Raw genomic sequence first — 20,585 nt, 5'->3', positions numbered from 1 at the left:
TTTGTGCGCAACTTTCCGTCAACTTTATGCTGTTCAACTGTTGGCGGAAACTCAACTACACCTTGCGGCAGTAGATTGTCGACAAGTTGCTAAGCAACTTGTAGCCAACTTGACGCCAACAGTTTCACAGTAAGAAGTTGCCGCCAAGTTGCTTACAAGTTGGTCGCAACTCATGAACACCAACTTTCTGATCAGAAACTCTGGCTATCAGGGTTCACTACGAATTCACTGTGATTCCATAGTAATCTGATAGTGTTAACTCTGTGACTCTATGATATTTTCACAGCAAATTATTAGCGTTTTCTCCATGATTTCACTCTACTTTGATAGTGATCTGATACGGTACATCTATCATTAATCCAATTTCAAAATCAAAATTTGAATTTTTAATGTCATTAATCAATAGAAATGGAATTAAAAAAAAAAAATAATATCAATTATTTCATAAATGCTCCTATAATTATTTGTAAGTTTAGCAAATATTTGGGCACAAATGTATTTTATTTATTATAAATTTAGCTATTTTAGGAATTTCCGAGCGAAACTTTATCTGTAATTATCTAATTTAGTTAATTTTATAAAAGCTTAAGACGGTAAAATTCTTTAGAATTATGAAAAAAAATAAATAAATAAAAAAATTGAATAACTTTTTTTTTAAAACTGTATAAATTGAATTTAAACTACTGCAAAAAATATAGAGAATATCATTTAGATTAATATTTCAATAGTAAATATTTATTATTTATCATAATTTAAAATAAAATATTCTTAAATTAAGAAAACTTGATGATTTACAAATGAAGGCAAAAATTTTTTTTTTGATAAATATCGAATTCTTTTAATTTTATAGTATTTAATAAAATAATTTTTCTTATAGCTTAGTCTTGAGTATATATAGTATTGAATAGCATGAAGTAACAGATTAAATATTTAGTTCCGAATGCGTGTGGTGGCCGAGTGGGCTAAAGTACATGACTTAAGCTACTCTCAATCGAAGGGTCGGCAGTTCGAGTCCCATCATGCGTTAAAAAAAAATAAAATTCCTTCTTTACCGAGGGTAAAAAAATAGCATTTAATCCTCCAGAGAAATTACATGAAGTCGTCCAAAGGGATACTAAATAATTTTTTTAAACAAGAAAAATTATTTATTGAAAAACCAAGATTAGGATTATTGTTGCTATTATAATATTATTATTAATTTTATTATTATTATCTTTGAATCAATAAATATAGGATCTCTATATTGCCCCTAAATCTCGATGAAAACTAAGCAGATCCAGGATTAAATGATTAAGAAATCACAGTAATATTACTGTCAATTCACAGCGATATTATTGTGATTTCACGAAGAATCTATAGTAAGACTGCTGTGAAATCACTGTATGATCACGGTATTATTACTGAGAAAGCATGACTGAAGCACTGCAGATCCAGCATAAACTGATAGTGAAATCACTGTAAATACACAGTAATACTACTGTCAACTTACAGCTATACTACTGTAAATTGACTGTTATGCTATTGTGATTCTACTATGAATCGATGGTGAAATCATCATAAAATTACCATCGGATGATAATTATCACACAGTAAGCAAATGGCACAAAGTTACAGTGATTTCACTGTCTTTTCACTATGGGTTCACTATCTTTCCACTATGATTTCACCGAAATTTCACCATGATTTCGGAGTAATCCCGAGTCCGCGAGGGTAGTTCTATGACCAAGGAAATCAATTGTATCATTGAGCCATAATTATAAATTGTTTTACCGTTTACGAATGACATTCTGTAGAGTGTCCATGGATCGGGTGGTTTGTCCGGTGCGTGAACTTTCCTCCATGGTTTGGGTGCTTGATTTGCGTACGGATTGAATGTGTAGACAATCGTATCGTTGTTGAATTTGTTTGGACATGTGAAATATGATGACAGCACTTGAAATTTCCACAGACATTTAAGTGTCTTCAATGCATCGCTGCACTGCTTTCCAACTGCGAAAACGACCCGTTCGCTATTCCGAGGATCCCACTCATCGATGTCGGTGAGAATATTTTCAAGTACAGCGAGGGAATCAGCAGATAAAATATAGCTCGGATATGAATTATGTCCAATAAATTTTTTCGTCTTAAACATAAAAATTCTGGCATTTGATAGAAATAAATTTTCATCAATTATAAGAACAGACCATTTTATTTGTTCATTTTTCTTGATTCCGTAAATGATATCCGTCAAATTAGAACTAACCGCCACCGGATTCATGCGATCAGGAAAACATAACTCGAGTAATTGTAACTGTATAATATGAACGAACAAATCATTAATTCATTGTTTGGATTTTATCAATAAAAATCATTCGAAAACGACTTACCGTGTGAACATGAGAAATTGGAGAATTATTTATACCTGAAGAATCAAAAAACTTTATATTAATAGACACTGCGACCTTCGCAAATAATAAACACAAAATGATCGGCTCTGTCCACTTCATAATAATTTTCCAAAATGTCTAAGATTTAAAAAATTTTTTTTAATTTCTGTAACTATTTAGTACACTATTGTTGGAAATCATTAATTTGCTGCTCGTTAGATCAACGTGTCTGTTATCTATGGCTTATTTGCTGTAACTAACGGAATAAAACGAACATACTAATAATATTCCCTATTACGTGGCTGCAAAGGATACGTGTCCATCCGCGATTCGATTGTTACATGTATTGGCTTCTCATCCAATGCACATACATTTTTATGCATTTGTAGTGAACTCTCCCTCCTAAACATGGTTGCTTTTAAAAAAATCGATTTGAAAAAAAAAATTTTTACTGATCAATACTCGGTTTGCAACTTAAATTTACGCAGATTGTAAATAACTCTGATTAAAAACTCAAATTGAATTTGATTGAAACTCGAACGGATTTCTATCAGATTCAATCGAAAAAAATATTCATTATTTTCCGATTAACTATCAATTGAATTTCCGATTAGAATTTTCCAATTGGATTCAATCAGAGTTTTTAATCAGGGAATAACATAAATATTTTCTATCAAAGTTGACATCACATCTGAACTTTAAAGAAATGTTTTTATGAAAAAATCTAGAGACATGAGGAGTTCAAAAATTTTCGTAAACAAAATTTTATACTTGAAATTTATCTTTAATTGTTTTTTATTAGTTTGTGAATTATTTTTCTGAGTGCACGCAATACAATTCTTGGATATCATTATAAAGTATAGTAAAACTTGGCAATAAGTAATTTGAAAAAGTTTTAATTTTATTAAAAATTGAATTATTGAAAACAACGCAGCACGTCAATCAATAAAAACAAATGTGGGCACACCAGCTCACGCGATAGTTTGCAGAAAATTAGACTTGTTGATCAAGATAAGTTATTCTGCTAACGGTAGCCGCAATTCTCTCTCTAATTATCGACTTCTTCAGCTCTAGCTCTTGCGAACGTTTATAAGAATGCAATTCGACCCTTCTAATCATAAATTCAGTACCGAAAACGATGAGGGCCCAGACTGTAGACAGTGCAATCGCAATATAAGCCAAAGCAGAATCTTCAAGATCCAATTGATTGTAATCTGCCAACTTCTTAATTTTTTCAACAATTTTTCTCTTTTTCATCAAAATTTTATAAAGTTCGCGTTTTTCAAAATAATTGAGAAAGCCAGTTTCCATCAATTTTAGGGCTATCTTTTTAACTTTTTTATTAAGCGCCCAATTTCTTTGAGTCGTAAACACGTTTAATGTACGAGCCAACGTTTTGGAAGAAATGTAAGCATCGAAATCAATGTGTTCAAGCTCATTGTAGTTAACTATACAAGCAATGGAAGCATTTTTCCCAACGTTTTCTAGACAAGAAGAATGTTCAGCCATACTTAAGTGATGAACATATTTTTCCAAAGACTCGTCACCCCAGAGATTACTGCTCCTTAATTCAAAGTCGATGTCCAATGAGTAACCAACATAAATGTGGTAATTGTTTTCCCTCAAGTCCTTTAAGGTTTCGATATTTTTTTGGCCCGGACGAGTTAAAACAGAAGCGAGCTGCCCTTGCAGCGCTGGGTTGAAAATCAAAACAAACAGGGTTGTGCTTAGGAAAGTGATGCGCATCGTCAACTTGTCAACGGGGGTCATCATCCCCATGTTTAATATCAGAGCCAAGAGATCTAAGGCAGCTGCACCGAAATGGTACTTGTGATTCACCAGAATCATACCAAATATAAATACCAAAATAACAGAGGACATTATTATATTTTGATAAGTGAAGAAATCATCAACTACTTGGCTGAAAGTCGGTATGGTATTTTTCTGTTGAGTTATTATTACATAACCACCTTGCAGATAGAAAGGGATTATGTTATCGTAGCTATCCTGCATCTCATGGAGGTTATGTTGATCGGTCACGAATATGGTATCATATGTTCTTCGAAATGGTACGTAATCAATAGGCGTTACATTAATTGCTAATAATATCATCTGATAAAATAATTTGGTTCTATTAAACATTATACGATTGTACCAAATTTGAAGTTTGTAGTTTTCTATATATGCAGTTTTGTCAAAATTAACACTCGAACAAGTCTTTTCATCTGAAACAACAAAAAAAAAAAACAAGCGTTCTATGAATTAGTCATTCTAACCAATGGGGTATAAATCATCATAAGTTCTATGATCAAGGAAATCAGTTGTAGAATGAATTCCTCAATACAAGAATTCAACCATAATTATAAATTGTCTTACCGTTTACGAATGGCATTCTGTAGAGTGTCCATGGATCGGGTGGTTTGTCCGGTGCTTTTACTTTCCTCCATGGTTTGGGTGCTTGATCTGCGTACGGATTGAATGTGTAGACAATCGTATCGTTGTTGAATTTGTTTGGACATGTGAAATATGATGACAGCACTTTAGAGTTCCACAGACATTTAAGTGTCGCCAATGCATCGCTGCACTGCTTTCCAACTGCGAAAACGACCCTTTCGTTATTCCAAGGATCCCACTGGTCGATGTCGGTAAGAATATTTTCAAGTACATCGAGGGAATCAGCAGATAAAATATAGCTCGGATATGAATTATGTCCAATAAATTTTTTCGTCTCTTCCATAAAAAGTCTGGTATCTGATAGAAATAAATTTTCATCAATTGCAAGAACAGACGAGTTTATTTGTTCATTTTTCTTGATTCCGTAAATGATATCCGTCAAATTAGAACTGACCGCCACCGGATTCATTCGATCCGGAAAACATAACTCCAGTAATTGTAACTGTGATCAAAAAATCAATAACTAATCAATTTTCAAATGTTATAATTAGAAATTTTTCTTTCAATATCTTACCGTATGTATGTGAGAAATTGAACGGCTGCTTAATCCTAAAGATCCAAGAACTTCAATTTTGTCGCACACAGCCACGCGCACATATAATGAACACAAAATAATATATTTTATCAAATTCATTATAATTTCTTAAAATTTTCAAAATATTTTAGTAAATTATTATTCCAAAGCAATAATTATTTATTGGACTACTGAGTAAAGTCAATAAGTGGATGCTCGTGAAATACGCGACTGTGTTCTTGGAATTAAGCCTCGTTACTAACGCAGGAATATCAATAAACAATTTGTGTAGTTGCAAAGGATACGTGTCCATCCGCGGTTCGAGTGCTACATATGTTTCTATCTAATTAAGTGCACATGCACTCATTATACATTTGCAATAAACTTCCACTTCTAAACATCGTTGCTTTGCAAAATCGATCGGCAGAAAAATATTTACTGACCTTCCAATTTTACGCAATTTATAAATTCACACCTTAACAGAAAAATAATTATTTCCAATTCTCATTGAAAATTTTATTTCGACATTAATTACACTCAGAAAGTTAAGTAATTGCGTTTGTTATCCTAAATTTAATTCCAATCATCTAGAATGATTTGAAAGTTTTTAAATGCAAAGATAGTTAGTGTTATAATTTTTTTTAATAGAAATAATTATATTAGGATGGTAAAAATTACCATCAGGATGATAACAATTACTATCAGGGATTGTATCTAATATTATTACGATCTAGATAATTTATTCAATCATCTAGATAATATTCACTACTATCGGATTGGTAGTAAAAATTTTACCATCACTAGATGATAATTCCTATCATTTAATTTTCTTAGTGTAGATTCAATGAAAATAATTTATCAGATTATGCTTTTTATAATTTAATAATTTATTAATTTATTTAAATCATAAACTACAAGAGATCGATACAACTCAACAAGTAAGAAGTACATAATTTATTTTGTGTGGGTATTCGGCTCAAAAAGAGTCAACGAATCTTAAAACAGACTCGAGCTTCGATTGAATCGACCCCAAGTCTGACTCAAGTTCTTTTCTAACTGAATTTCCGACAGTTCTCGAAATAATTCTATTGAGCCCAAGCTTGAAATCACTGACAATTGATTTTTTTAAATTGTCAATTACAACAGACAGTTCTGTCTCATTGCAAAAACATTTATGTCCAGTCTTAGATTCCGTTTTTTCCAGCGTAACATTTACTTTTGCCGAGTTTGTTTTCATAGATGTAGAAACCACGCATTCATATTCACCCTCATCCTCGCTAGTGATTCCTTCTATAGTCAGCACATTAGAAACTACGAATGAAGAAGAGTCTTCGTGCAGATAATAGCTGTGTGTTGATATTCTGTCACTCTGAAAATGAAAGTATTCAATAATTTGCCGTGCGGGAAATTAATTTTATAATTTAAATTCATACCGTGTGCGGCGTTTTCCATTTAAATGAAAACATGGTACCATCAGCGATTTCGACAGTACAATTCAATTGCAATTTGTCACCAGGGAGCAAGTGACCCACTGGGTAATCACTTATGACCGGATTATAGAGATCCGCCAAATGCTCTGATTTCGATCGATAATTTATGAAATAAAATGAATTTTTGAATTAATAATCATCATATATTTATAAATTACAATATATAGTTTCTAGGGGTGTGCGAATCGTGAGTGAATCGAATAATTTAAAACTTTTCTAATTATTCGTAACTTTTCGAATTGTTCGCTGAATTTCAAATTATTTTAAAATTTTAAAATTACTTATTTCCAATCGAGAAAATTCTGATCAGCTTTTAAATATTCAATTTTCATTTAATGGAGAGCTTAATTTTTCAAGTAACAAAGAATAATTGTTTGGTAAATTCGTGTCTAAGTTCTATTTATTTCTGACAAAAATTTGAATTATTGGAAAAAATATTACTATTCACGGAAAGAAAATTATGGCAGCGGTTCCCATAATTTTGTGAAATTTTTTCCTATACCTTCATAGGAATTACGACCATAAATTATGGGAGCGGTTCCTATAATTATAGGAATGTTTCCCATAATTATAGGAATAGTTCCTATAATTATGGGAATGATACCCATAACACTATAGGAATGATTCCTATAATTATAGGAATGGTTCCTATAATTTTTAGGAATACTTTCTATAATATTATGGGAATTATTCCTATAATTTATGGGAATTATTCCTATAATTTATGGGAATGGTTCCTATAATTTATAGGAACCATTCCCATAATATTATGGGAATGGTTCCTGTAATAGTATCGGAACTATTCCCATAATATTATAGGAATGATTCCAATAATGCAATTGGAATGGTTCGTATACCATTATGGGAATTATTCCCATAATATTATGGGAATAGTTCCCATACTATTATAGGAACCATTCCTATAATATTATGGGAATGGTTCCCATATTATCATGAAAAAATTAATTTAAAGACGTGTGGTAATCACTTCTACAATACACAGAAATATTATTAAACATAAAAACAAAAATTCAAACATTGAAAAAAAAAATCGTATTTGACAAAAAAACATTAAAATTTTTAACAAGAATTTTTGTCAGCACAAAACATTCAAGAAAATTCAAATTTTGGGAAATTTTTACACTATTGTGCAAAAAAAAATTTTATGATATTATAGGGATGGTTCCCATAACATTATGGGAATAGTTCCCATAATATTATAGGAATAGTTTCTATACCATTATGGGAACCATTCCCATAATGGTATGGGAACTATTCTCATACTATTATGGGAATGGTTCCCATAATATATAGGAACCATCCCCATAGTAGTATAGGTACTATTCCCATACCATTATGGGAACCATTCCCATAATGCATAGCAAAACTTCCCATAATTTTCTTTCCGTGTTTGAAGTTGTTCAATAAAATCGTTCAAAAAAAAATTTACGGACGATTTGAAAGTTTACGGATAATTTACAAGTTCGAACTATTCGCACATCCCTAATTAGTTACTTGAGTTATTATTACTTGTGACATGAAGTATATAACTGACTCTGTTATGGTGTTTATAATTAAAGCAGTCATATAATCCAGAGTCTGCGAGTGTGATATTTTTTATCAAAAGTCCTTTCTTTGGGTCGTATGACAATCTTTCGTTTAACTCAAATCTCTATTATATTTAAAATATAAAATAAATTATTTATTATACTTTTTTAAATTTTTAAATTATTGGTGATAATTAATGCCAAAATGTCGTTGATTATTTTTTTTACGGAATTTGATTTTACAAAATTTGGTCATAAAATGTATTCGATATCGACCTTCACTATAATTTATAATCGTATTTAGTAGAAATAAAGTAAAAATAGGAAATTTTAACAATTAGTCATATATTTTTTTTAACCAGAGTCTGAGACCAAAATAAAAAATCGTGTATTAAAAAACTTTAATTGCTGATTTTTCAAAGTAATTTAATTATACGTTCATTGATTGATAAAATTTTAACGACTCGGAGCTGAAACTGTTGATTGGAAATTTTTGGGCAGCCTCAGGCCATAAAATTTCATCAGATTTAAAAAATTCCACTGACAAATAACTTTTTATTAATGACCATTTCACCCCACTCTTGCATTTCAAATTTTTTTTTGCTCATGACGATTTTAGTTTTTTAAAAGTAATACAAATAATTTTTTCGATCTATCGGAAAATTTTGGCAAATAATTATCTAATTAATGAATTTTTTAAAAATAATTACTTCGTGCTCGTGATAAAAGACCACTTGGTACTCGGGTGAATTTGTACGACACGGAAGTCTGATGTCATCCCCTATTTCTGCTCGTAAATTAGTCATTTTGTTCAGAGGATTGACGAAAGCTACATTGTTAGCTGTAACAAAAAAGAAATAAATAAAAATATGTAACAAATCCTTCAAAAAACATAAATTGTTTTCTAATAGGGCTTCATATTTTAACCAGCTAAGCCGGTTAAAAAAGTTAACCAGGCCCAAAATTAGCTAACCACTCAGCTAAGCCGGTTAATTCAAATTAGCTAAGCTAATCAGCTAAAAGTAAAACCAGTTAAAAAGTGAACACGATATTAAACTTAACTATTCACGACGTGATAGTTTAATTGCGGATTTTAAGGGCATTCTTAGACAGTACCCCCCACTTTTTAGAAATATGCAATGACTTTCAACTGTCATAACCGTATTAAAATTTTATTAATTAATTAAAAAAAAAATTAAAACCTTAATTGAAAAAAAGACAACGTAGTCGTAATTTCGTTAAGATATAGAATTTAAAAAAAATTACTTACAATTGATATCAGTTGGGAGTTAAACGAAATTTGTTGAATAAATTTTAGCCAACAAAATTTAAAAATTCGAATTATAAAATTGACATGACAATTTTACTGAAATTTATTTAACGAATTTTGTTTAACTCCTAATTGATATCAAGTGGAAACAATTTTTTTTTAAGTCTGTATGTCGGCAAAATTACGACTACGTTGTCCTTTTTTCAATTAATGCTTTAATTTTTTTTTTTAATTAATTAATAAAAATTTGATACGCTTATGACAGGTGAAAGTCATTGAAGATTTTTAAAAAGTGGGGGGTACTGTCTGAGAATGACCTTAAATTAGATAGAATTTAACGCTATGAATTTTTACTTCGATTTATTATATAATATTTAACACAAAAAATTAAAACTAATATTAAATTAAGTTTTCTATTAATATATTTACAATTTTTAATTAGTTTCCTCTAAAAGGTCACGATTTTGATATAAAAATATCAATAAATTGGCATTTTCCGGTAATAGTCAACTCCTTTTAGCAGAAATAATATTTCCTGCGGTCGAAAATACTCTCTCGGAAGGTGTACTTGACGACGGGATGCCCAAATATCTTCTAGCATAACTAGCTAAAATTGGATACTTGTGACGCTTTGAGTTCCACCATAGCAAAGGATTTTCTCCTTTTGAGATGGTGAGCTCTTTTTCATATTTATCCATTTCTTTTTCGACGACAGTTTTATCTTCAAAACTGACCATTCGTTAAAGTTCCCCCGATAAACCACGTTCAGGATCAAAAAGGTACTCCAAATCTTGCTCTCTTTGATCCTTGGCTGAAGTTGGAAGTTCATGATGAGTATTTTCTTCAGTAATTAATTCTAATAATTTGTCTTTAATTTTTTTTCTATATAAACTAGTTTCATCAGTTTTTTGAAAGTGTTTTATTTATATAAACTACCTACGCGAGATTCAAATGATTCAAAATGAAATATCACTATCATATTTTGTTCGGTTAATAAACAATTGATTCATTAAATATTAAATTAACTTTATAGCCGGTTTAACTATTAGCTGATTAGCTTAGCTAATTTGAATTAACCGGCTTAGCTGAGTGGTTAGCTAATTTTTAGCCTGGTCAACTTTTTTAACCGGCTTAGCTGGTTAAAATATAAAGCCCTATTTTCTAAGTTTTTTACATTTTACGAAAATGAAAACCCATTTGACATCAGGTTCCTTGTAATTATCCGGCGTTAGATCAGTCACGAAATTATTAAGAGGACGATCTCTAAGTTTATCGAGATCGAGACAACTATACCATCCAGTGTCACCGAAAACTGCTTTTTTTCGTCTTAATACTGTTCTATAACGACCATTTGTATTATGATAAAGTATTTCTATTGGCGATGATTTGATCTATAGAAATAATTCGTTAAAATCATGAGTCATTTATTGATTTAATTAACCCGTGTAAAAAAAAAAATTCGTTTCGAAAAAATTCCAAAAAAGGAGGACATGTATAAGTTGTAAATTTGAGACAAATTAGAAACTTTTTCTTACTCTAGTATATTAATAGTCAAGGAAAATGGTACAGTCGAATTCATTAACTCGGACAATTAGTCTACGGAGGAGCGGAAATTCTGACTTATCGAATGCCACTTTTCCTTCAAAGAGTAAACTACAACGCATGCGCTCCATTATCTAGATGAATGATGCATATATAAATATATATAGACATATACAAATGTCAAGATTGAGGGGAAATTTCGAGTTTATTCAAAAGGAATTTTTACTACACCTTTCCCTCGGTCTGAAAAAGTTCAAAAATCTGAAGCTTGAAATTTCTATATTGGAAGGAAAAAATGTAATAAAAATCCATTTTGAAAATTATGTTTCGAAAACACTCTTTTCTGACTCGAAATTCGCCCACATAAAATTCAAAATCTACCATATTTTTTACTATTGAAATCCTAAAAGAACAAATTTCTTATTTGTCTGAAATTTATCACTTCTCGAATCTTTTCGGAACAAATTTTTTCTTTTGGACAGAAACGGAATAAAAATTTAATTGAAGTAAAAATTGGTACTATTTATTGTACACTCACGTCTATTCTTTTGTGAGGGTAGATAAATTCCAGATTTTTTACACCTGTACACTCTATTTCTAATGAATCGTTTTCGTTCAAATAAAGTTCCTCACTAGTTGAGAATATTTTGGTCACGTACACGTTAGATACTGCAATCAAATATTGTATTTTTATTTTATTTATTTCCTAAGATTGTAGAAAATTTCATAAATTTTTATTTGCTATCGAAAAGACGATCAGGCAAGTTGACCCTACGTTAAAAAAAATTTGGAAGTGCGTGTTGCCCAAAATGGCCGTCTTCACTTTCTCGAAAGTCCGTAAAAAAAAATGTATTTAAAATTATCTAGAACATTCTCAAAAAATGACTTGAAGGCACAATTAAAATTATGTATTACAAAGAGATTATTTTTATCTCCACTGCGACAATTAATTTCAAAAAGTTAATTACTCGTACTTGGTTAAAAAATAAAAAGTCATTGACCTCAGGCTAACGATGATTAAAATAAATTATTGTAGATAAAATCGGTGACAATTTGAAAAAATATAATGATTTTTTTTTCTGATGATCAACTAGACAAATAGCGAAATTAAAAATTAAGTTGTACAATAAAATAAATTTTTTTTGACCGACAGTTATCAGTAATTGCATAAGCGGGGTTCGAAAATTGATAAGTTCTAGCTATAGATTTTTTTTTTATTTCAATATTCCAATAGCTCACATACAGAAAAAAAGGATTTCTTGGCACAAGAAATTTTTTCTCACCCACGAAAATTTTTTTTCGCGCAGGGAAAAATTTTCTTAGGGCGAGAATTTTTTTTTGGACAGAGAAAAATTTTCTTAGCGCGAGGATTTTTTTTTTTTAATTCTGTACTCAGCGCATCGATAAAAAATTAAATTTGAAAGATAATCATAAAAATTGGAAATCTCTAGTCTTTTTCAGTTTTCGAACACCGAAAAAGTAACAAAATTAAAAAAAAAAAAAAAATTATTTACATATGCTTTGTTCTCCATTTGGCTGCCGATAAATTACTAGTCCATATGTCAGCGAAACTATAATTGAATAAAATATATAATCTTTTTATTTATTTAAAAATACACATATTGAAAAAAAAAACATTAACGGAACTCGAAGGGAAATAAAGTTAATTAATAAAAGTAAAAATTAATTTCCGACGGATAAAATGTTGTCGGTATTATTCCGTCCGCCCGAAAAAAAACAAAGTCATTAAAGTTTATGATAAAATCAAATTATTAAGAATAATCAGAGTTAAAAAAAGATGTTACATAAATTTTTATCATATTTATTAACATTTTTTAATTACACTGTAAATAATTTTCTGAGTGAACGTGTATTAAATCCGGAGTGTAAGGGAGTTTTCTTTAATATGAAAACTCCGAATTAGAGTGAATTCGGATCGAAATAAAATCCTGATCACTCCGCTGAGAAAATAAACTCCTTATTTACTCGTATCCCTGATTAAACAACTGAATTCGAGCGAATTAAAAATTTTAATTCTGCTCAATTCTGTAGAATTCTGCAAAACAGAATTCAACAATTGAAAATTTCAATTCTTTTAAATTCGGTAAGACAAAAATTTAAAAGAATTCAAGGATTTTTTTCGAATTGAACAGAATAAAACCGATTTAAAATTTTTGAATTGGTTTCAATTCGGTTTAATTCGGAGTCAGAAGCAGAAATTTGAGAATTATTTTTGAATTAAACCGAATAGAATTATTTTAATCCGTTTCAATTTTGATAAATTTTGGTTTTCCTGCCGAATTAACAGAATTTGTCTGAATTATATAGAATTAAAAATTTAATTCTGTTTAATTCGATCGAATTCAGTTGTTTAATCAGGGAGACGGGCTGAATTTTTTTAAACTCCAGAATTTCAAGTGATGGATTAAATTTGGATCAAAATTAGATCCGAATTCACTCCCAATTTTTTGCAATACCGATAATACACTTAATTAAATTTTTTTTGCTGAAAGTATTCGTGAAAAAAAAATTTTTTACTCACCCCAGGTATTAAGAAGTATGAATATTATATATTTATAATACATGACTTGTATATTTTTTGTTCTATCAATTACAGATAAATGAATTTTTAAAAAAATCTAAATTACCGTTTTATCGGTTAACCTAATGCTTATAGGACTAATTAAAAATAAAATGTGAGATCGCGTTTGAATTAAACTGTCAATTTATAGCAGTGGCCGTTGCCAAGCTAGAAAATGATTGGTGGGAATTATAATCATGCTTTTTATTAAAAATAAAGGTGATTAACTTTATTCTCGTTGCGTTGAGTCTAATATTATATTTTACGTAATTTTTCAATTTATCGATGGTTTTAATTCTGATTAATTTATATATTTAACTTATCGTTTACTAATCGTCATTTGATTAGATACTGGGCACACAAATTATTAATAACTGAGTAATTAATGCACTGAAAAAAAGATTTATTTGAGCCGACTAAGATTTATTTGGGCCAAAGATGTCGTTTATTTGGACACGGCCAAATAAATATTTAATCGTGAGAAAGATATAATATATTTGAGCAATTTAATTGCGTGAAATAAGTGATTTATTTGGGGTACAAAAATAATTCCGTTGCTGCAAATAAATATGTGCTTCAAATATATATATCACTTATCGCTAATTTTTCTGTTATTTGTTATAAATTTAATGTCTTTAGCACAAATATATCATTTACTTTCCACAAATAAATGATATATTTCAGCCAAATTATTAAATTATTCGAATCAACTGTCATATTTATTTGACATTAAGAAATATTTTTAAAAAAGCCACAAATAAATTTATTTATTTGGGACAAACAAGTCGTTTTTTCAATGTCTTTAATTATTCAAAAATTTTTAAGGGCGTTTGGGGAAAGGTGGGACACCCTAAAATGACGAACGGAGTAAATATTTCTATTTGTCGCTCTTTAAATAAAATTTTTCGTTAAAATTCAAATTTAAGGGATCAGTCCTTATAGAACCCTAGTAGAAACGTAATCAAGTATCTGGCCAGTAACTGGCTAGTTTAACTAGACTTAAGCTAGGAACTGGCTAGTATAATATCCAGTAACTGTCTAGTAACTGGCCAGTTTTACTAGATAGCAAATAAAACATGGCGACTCTTGTTGATCTTGAGGTTATTGAGTATTAAATATTGATTTTATTACAATTAAAAATTATAATAATAACAACAACAACAATAATAATAATAATAATAATAATAATAATAATAATAATAATAATAATAATACACGGAAAAGTTATAGAATTTATTTATTAATTTATTATATTATATTTTTAAATATAAAACGAGAAACATTAATAACATAAAACGTCGATTTTTTTAACTTTATCCATTTTTTAAAATATATGACCGATTATTTTTATTTTGAAAGACACAATTTTTATTTTTTGTTAATTATTTGTATTGTTTCTTAATGTTTACTAAATATTATTCAACTTACAGGTTAAAGTGAAAAAATAAACATACACATACACTAGTATAAGTAGAACATCAGTGTGAACAATGTTTACGATTCAGTTATAGGTGGCGCAACTTCCAGTTTTTACCTAGTTTCACTAGCCAGTTACTGGATAAGATTGCTGGCCAGTTACTAGATATGAACGCTAGCCAGATACTAGACTTAATCGAGTAAAAAATTGAACATTTCTACTAGGGAACACTTGAGAGATTTCAGGTGAAAAATTTTGATCCGAAAATACAATTATTTCTCAATTAATTTATTTAGTACGAAATAGTATATTGAACACCTAGTAGGGGAGGGTGGGGCAGAGCGGCCCCCCTAAGCCAATTATTATTTTTTGTGGCTTTCAACCATAAGATCACTTACTTTTGTCCTATTTCGAACAAATTTATGGACATTTTACCAAAATTCTGAAAAATTTTTTTTTTTTTGTGGGGCAGAGCGGCCCCCCTCCAAAAAGTGATAAAAAAAATTTTTTTTTTCGTTTTTTTTTTTTTAAATTGTTTTCATCATTAAGAATGTATTTCTTTCTCTTGACAACTATTTTTGGTTTTATATTACTCGAAAAAAATTTTTTAAAGCGTAAAAAATCGTTCACTCTCGATTACCTTAATTACTAATTGTTATTTAATAAAAAAAAAATCAATTCTATAATTTTACTTTATTTCAAAAATTTATCAACTAAAAAAAAAAATTTAATTTTTATAAATTTTTAGTGACCAAATTTGCCTCTTACATAAAGAAACGGCCAAAAAATATGAAAAATTAATTTTTTCGGAAGTTTCGGCTGGTCCATTTTGCCCCAGGTGTTATGCGTAGGGCTAGAAATGTGGAATTATAATAATTTTTTTTTAATTTGACGATAAAAATATGAAAAAATCACTTTTTCAAAATTTTGGGCTTGTCCATTTTGCCCCAAATGTCATGCGTAGGGGTAAAAATGCGCAAACATATCGGATTTATAGTAATTAGGCGAAAAAAAAAAAATTTTTTTTTTTTATCAAAATTTCATGGGGGCCGCTCTGCCCCACCCTCCCCTATATCACACTTTAAAGTGAACATTAAAAAAATAATCAACTCTAGTTTGTTTAACCTTTGGTTACTCGCGCTATAAGCGTGACGCCGCCTCTTTGACTAAAATTGTAATAAAAATTACTGTAGGGATATTTGTGACTTTATACTTAACAAATTCTCTTTTTGAAATCTATATTTTTGTTAAATATGATTCTATTTGATAAATATACATTTTAAATATAAAAAAAGTATATTTATGTATTACAAGAATGTGGAAAAGCGGTCCAGTGCTCATTATGCGAGTTAAATCGTCGATTCAATTTTTGTGACCACGGTGCCAAACTTACTGTTGTTACTGTAAGAAATAATTAATTATAGCATTATAATTCAGTAACGTCGCATTTCCTTTAGCATGGGTGGCACATTGCTCACCGCGCGTTGAAAATCGTCGGGCGAGTGGACGCGAGTAACGACAGGTTAATAAACTTTTCAATTCTATGATAATTATTTATCGAGAAAAATTACCCTTAAAAGAATATGTCTAATAAATTAAAAAAATAAATATCACTGGTTAGAGTTGTAAGATTCTCATGCCCCAACAGTATTCGCAGCTATTCAAATGAGATTATTTGAAGAAAAAATAAATAAATATCACTAGATGAAAACTATAAATTTTAATTCGTATTGAGTAATAGTTCAAGGAATTGTACGAAAAATTACAGTATGAGACAGTAACTTGTATACATTGTGAGACTGCAATATTACAAATTTAAAATGTAAAACTTACTGCGCAGCGCCAAACTGTAATTGTTACAGTTTCGTTTGCGAAGCGCTGCGTTGCTATTTGAAAATGTAATGAATACTCAACAGAAAGTCAATTTTTACTATTTTCATTTTTCCGTGCACTCGTTAAATATTTATTGAAAGATTCCTTGACAGCATTAGAAATAATATCGGTAAGATTACGTTTAATCTCATTAATTATTGAATCCTTCAAACTCTCGACCGCAGCAGGGGACAATTCTGCCTGATTGCTGCAATTTGATCTCACAAAAACAGGAACGGGATAACTGTTATTATAATTTTTTCTGTTCCTTTCAAGTCTAGTTAATCTTTGAATTTTAAGACGAAGCTTAGCATCTAATAAAATAAATATTAGAAGGAATTAACGAGTGAAAATAATTTGCAAGTGTCATATTTGATTGATTTACCAGCTAGTGTTATATTTATTGACGTTGAGTTATATCCGGAAAGAGTTTTATGAATACATTCGTATATCCCCTCCTCGTCATGGGTAAAATTTTGAATCGTTAATTTATTAGTGTGACGAATTAAACCGTCACCAATTACTTCCATAATTGAACGTCCGAAATTCGTCTGATTCTGAAATATAATATTTTCGGAATCGATTATAGTTTTGTTGATATAATTATCATTAAGAAAATATTTATGGAAAATTCTTAGCCCCCTCTGCCTCGACTTAATTAATTCTGTTAAAATTACTCAGGTTGGCCTGTTAAATTTTTTTCTAATGACTATCAGAATTTAGTCTAATATTAAATTATATGAGTAAAAAATAAAAATGAATTTACCGATTTTGGTGTCTTCCATTTCAATGTAAATGCAATATCTCTAGGTATAATAATAGAACAATTTATCGTAAGTTCTTTATCAACAATCAAACGCTCCCTTGAGTATCCGCTTAGTACCGGTCTTTGGGGAATTATGCCTAATTTGACAATAGAGTTTTTAGAAAATTTATTTCATATCCATATAAATATAATTATATCAATTATAAATACTTCGAACAACGTGAAGAAAATAAATCACGTCCTCAGATGATTTATCGATTCCACATTGATAGTAACCTGAGTCTTTACGCGTAACGTTTCTCAGTGAAATGCCTCTTCTGGGATCGAACGATACTCGAGAATTCAAATTAATTTTCTATTGTAATAAAAAAAAATTAACATTAATTACAATAATATTATTATCATTTTTTTTTTTTGACGTTAATTACTTGTCCGTCTAGAAGTAATGTGACAGTATAATTTGATGAAGTTGGACGACATGAGAGTACTGTGTCATCACCCTCATTAATACGTATGTTTTCTATTGTATTCCAAGGTTCAACGAGCACATGTTCACTTGCTATAAATAAAAAAAAATAGTAGATTACACAACAAGAGAGAACAGTAGGACATGTTAACCTGCGTATCGGTTCTGACGTCTGACCTTTTCCCGGGGCGTGTATACAGTTTTTCATCAGATCTGCACCTGAAAGTATGAATTTTCGCCTCTGTTTGTGGGAAGAATGGCGCATGCACTATTTTCTACCATTTGTTTTTTTTATAACAGAAAAGAAAGACTTTCTTCCCTCTAAACAGAGCAGGAATTTGAACTTTAGGTACAGTTCTGGTGAAAAAAACTTCTGAATATCCAAACATGCATACCTCGAAGGCTCACGTTGACGAACGTGACAGTAATCAAATTTTTAAGAGAAGTTCTTCAAATTCGAGGTATGCAGAATAATAATGATAATAATTAAAAAGATTTTTTAAATTCTTACATTTGACGTAAACATAAGTCCATTTTACGGAAATATTAGCCCATCTTGCGTCAATCTTATGAAAATTATCTGGTGTAATATTCTCATTTTCTATCGATGGATTACTAGGAAAATCGTAAGAATCGACGCATCCGTACCATCCCGTGTCACCATAAACTGTTTTATTTCGTTTAAGTAATACAGACCCTCGTTCGCGGTCTTCTATTATCTCTACTGATGATGTAGGAATCTATTTTAATTGATAATTATATATTTATATAATATACTAATTAAAGTAAATGGTATATTCTATGGTAAGGGACGAAACAACACGAATTTGAATGAGACTAAGATCGATAAGCATATGAAGAGACTTTAAATACCGGTAGATAGTTGAAACAAGACAATTCATAGGTATTCTAAAACGTCACCACCTCCTCCCTTAGTTCACTCGTTGAACTTGAACTGTAGTAATCGTATTTAACATTTATGAATTAATTTAAAAAAAAAAACCGATTGTTTTCGATACTTTGTTTCAACTTGAATCTGGCTGAAGAGGTCTTGAAATTAACAGTTTAAATGCAGATGATATTAAATTACTTGTCAGTGTTTATTATTAACTTACTTCGCTCATTGTTATATTCCTGGGAAAAATGAATTTGGGATTAGAACCATTACAAATTAATTCCAGTGACTCATTTTCCAATAAATGAATTTCTTCAGCATCTACTGATAATTCGGGAAACTTTGCTAGGGATACTGAAATTTAATTTTTGTTCTTATTAAATCAAATTATAAATTAATGGACTAGAAACTATTGAATTTATAACAAAATAGAAAACTCACCGCAAACATTAAGAAGTATTAGTACTAAATATTTAAAACCCATGGTTTTTGTTTTTGTTACACAAAAATATCAGTGACTCAATACAGCAGTTAAGAATTTCAGGTATAATTCTCAGTTAAAAACTGGTACCTAATAATTAAGAGAATGTGAGTTGCGGACAATCCGCTGACACTTTATAGTAACGCATTGATCACGTCATTCAGTGATTCGTCAATCATAAAAAATGGTGGGCAATAAATTATAATAAGAACTTGGATTAATAGTTTTATTAAGAATTAAACTTTTAATTGCGTATCTGGAGGAAGTTTTTAAAAATATTATAAATTTTAATAGCCGACAGTTTCCAATGACGTCTTGTATAATTAATTAATTTTTTTTCAGTGAAATTTTTATAATTTAAAATTTAAAAAAAAATCTGTCTTTTTTTCATAGCTACTGCGTATTCCATTTCTAATTAGTAGCAACAAAAAAGATAAATTTTATCAGAAGTAATGTTTATTTTATAATTAATTTCCATTTTATCGCATCTAAAATCCAGACAATATTTAAATAGATCACAGGTAATTTGACAATGAAAGAAAAAACAATCATGCCATTGTTTTTATTGCGACGTTCCGACGCTTTATTGAGTATTCATCAGGCTTTGAAAAATTCATACATACATAAATACAAATTTATTTCTATTTTGCTCTATTAAAATCATTATAAACAACTTGTAAAATGTTATCATAACTAGTACATGAAAGTAGTCAAGTAAAATAATGTATGTGAGAGAAATTTTCATTTCGAAACCATATTTCATTTGCTAATTAATTAAACAAATGTATAAAAAGAATTGGTAACGTCACAAACAAAATAAATTACGTGAATAATGAAAATATAACAGACAATAAAAAGTAGCTTAATTATCTTCTTTATCGACGCGCAATTTTACAGTTAAGTTAGGCTATGTTGTCACGATTT

General features: G+C 29.7%; 4 protein-coding genes across 5 annotated transcripts; all 4 read right to left on the bottom strand.

The window, feature by feature from the left end:
* Positions 1–1,248: 1,248 nt before the first annotated feature.
* On the bottom strand, positions 1,249–2,599 carry LOC130669998 (uncharacterized). Its single transcript, XM_057473168.1, has 2 exons — positions 2,367–2,599; positions 1,249–2,290 (listed from the first exon to the last, which is right to left on the bottom strand). The coding sequence occupies exons 1-2, from the start codon at positions 2,484–2,486 to the stop codon at positions 1,664–1,666; spliced, it is 747 nt and encodes a 248-aa protein (XP_057329151.1). The 5' UTR covers positions 2,487–2,599; the 3' UTR covers positions 1,249–1,663.
* A 544-nt stretch (positions 2,600–3,143) lies between these two features.
* On the bottom strand, positions 3,144–5,570 carry LOC130669674 (uncharacterized). The gene is made up of 3 exons (XM_057472696.1): positions 5,335–5,570; positions 4,743–5,262; positions 3,144–4,591 (listed from the first exon to the last, which is right to left on the bottom strand). Exons 1-3 carry the CDS (start codon positions 5,452–5,454, stop codon positions 3,360–3,362), a joined length of 1,872 nt encoding a protein of 623 aa, XP_057328679.1. The 5' UTR covers positions 5,455–5,570; the 3' UTR covers positions 3,144–3,359.
* A 731-nt stretch (positions 5,571–6,301) lies between these two features.
* Positions 6,302–13,862, bottom strand: LOC130669716 (vascular endothelial growth factor receptor 2-like). Its single transcript, XM_057472747.1, has 8 exons — positions 13,726–13,862; positions 12,698–12,754; positions 11,722–11,852; positions 10,816–11,032; positions 9,082–9,212; positions 8,355–8,496; positions 6,768–6,910; positions 6,302–6,703 (listed from the first exon to the last, which is right to left on the bottom strand). Exons 1-8 carry the CDS (start codon positions 13,766–13,768, stop codon positions 6,311–6,313), a joined length of 1,257 nt encoding a protein of 418 aa, XP_057328730.1. The 5' UTR covers positions 13,769–13,862; the 3' UTR covers positions 6,302–6,310.
* Positions 13,863–16,886: 3,024 nt separating this feature from the next.
* On the bottom strand, positions 16,887–19,782 carry LOC130670049 (macrophage colony-stimulating factor 1 receptor 2-like). Of its 2 annotated transcripts, none has more exons than XM_057473220.1 (8): positions 19,622–19,782; positions 19,401–19,534; positions 18,797–19,025; positions 18,248–18,378; positions 18,030–18,174; positions 17,820–17,956; positions 17,439–17,610; positions 16,887–17,367 (listed from the first exon to the last, which is right to left on the bottom strand). In XM_057473220.1, exons 1-8 carry the CDS (start codon positions 19,662–19,664, stop codon positions 17,102–17,104), a joined length of 1,257 nt encoding a protein of 418 aa, XP_057329203.1. In that variant the 5' UTR covers positions 19,665–19,782; the 3' UTR covers positions 16,887–17,101. The 2 variants fall into 2 exon arrangements, with proteins under 2 accessions (XP_057329203.1, XP_057329204.1); XM_057473221.1 differs by having other exon boundaries at positions 18,096–18,174.
* Positions 19,783–20,585: the final 803 nt, after the last annotated feature.

The sequence above is a fragment of the Microplitis mediator genome, chromosome 6 (genome assembly GCF_029852145.1).
Source record: "Microplitis mediator isolate UGA2020A chromosome 6, iyMicMedi2.1, whole genome shotgun sequence".
Classification (NCBI taxonomy): domain Eukaryota; kingdom Metazoa; phylum Arthropoda; class Insecta; order Hymenoptera; family Braconidae; genus Microplitis; species Microplitis mediator.
This window is presented reverse-complemented; position numbering and strand designations above follow the sequence as displayed.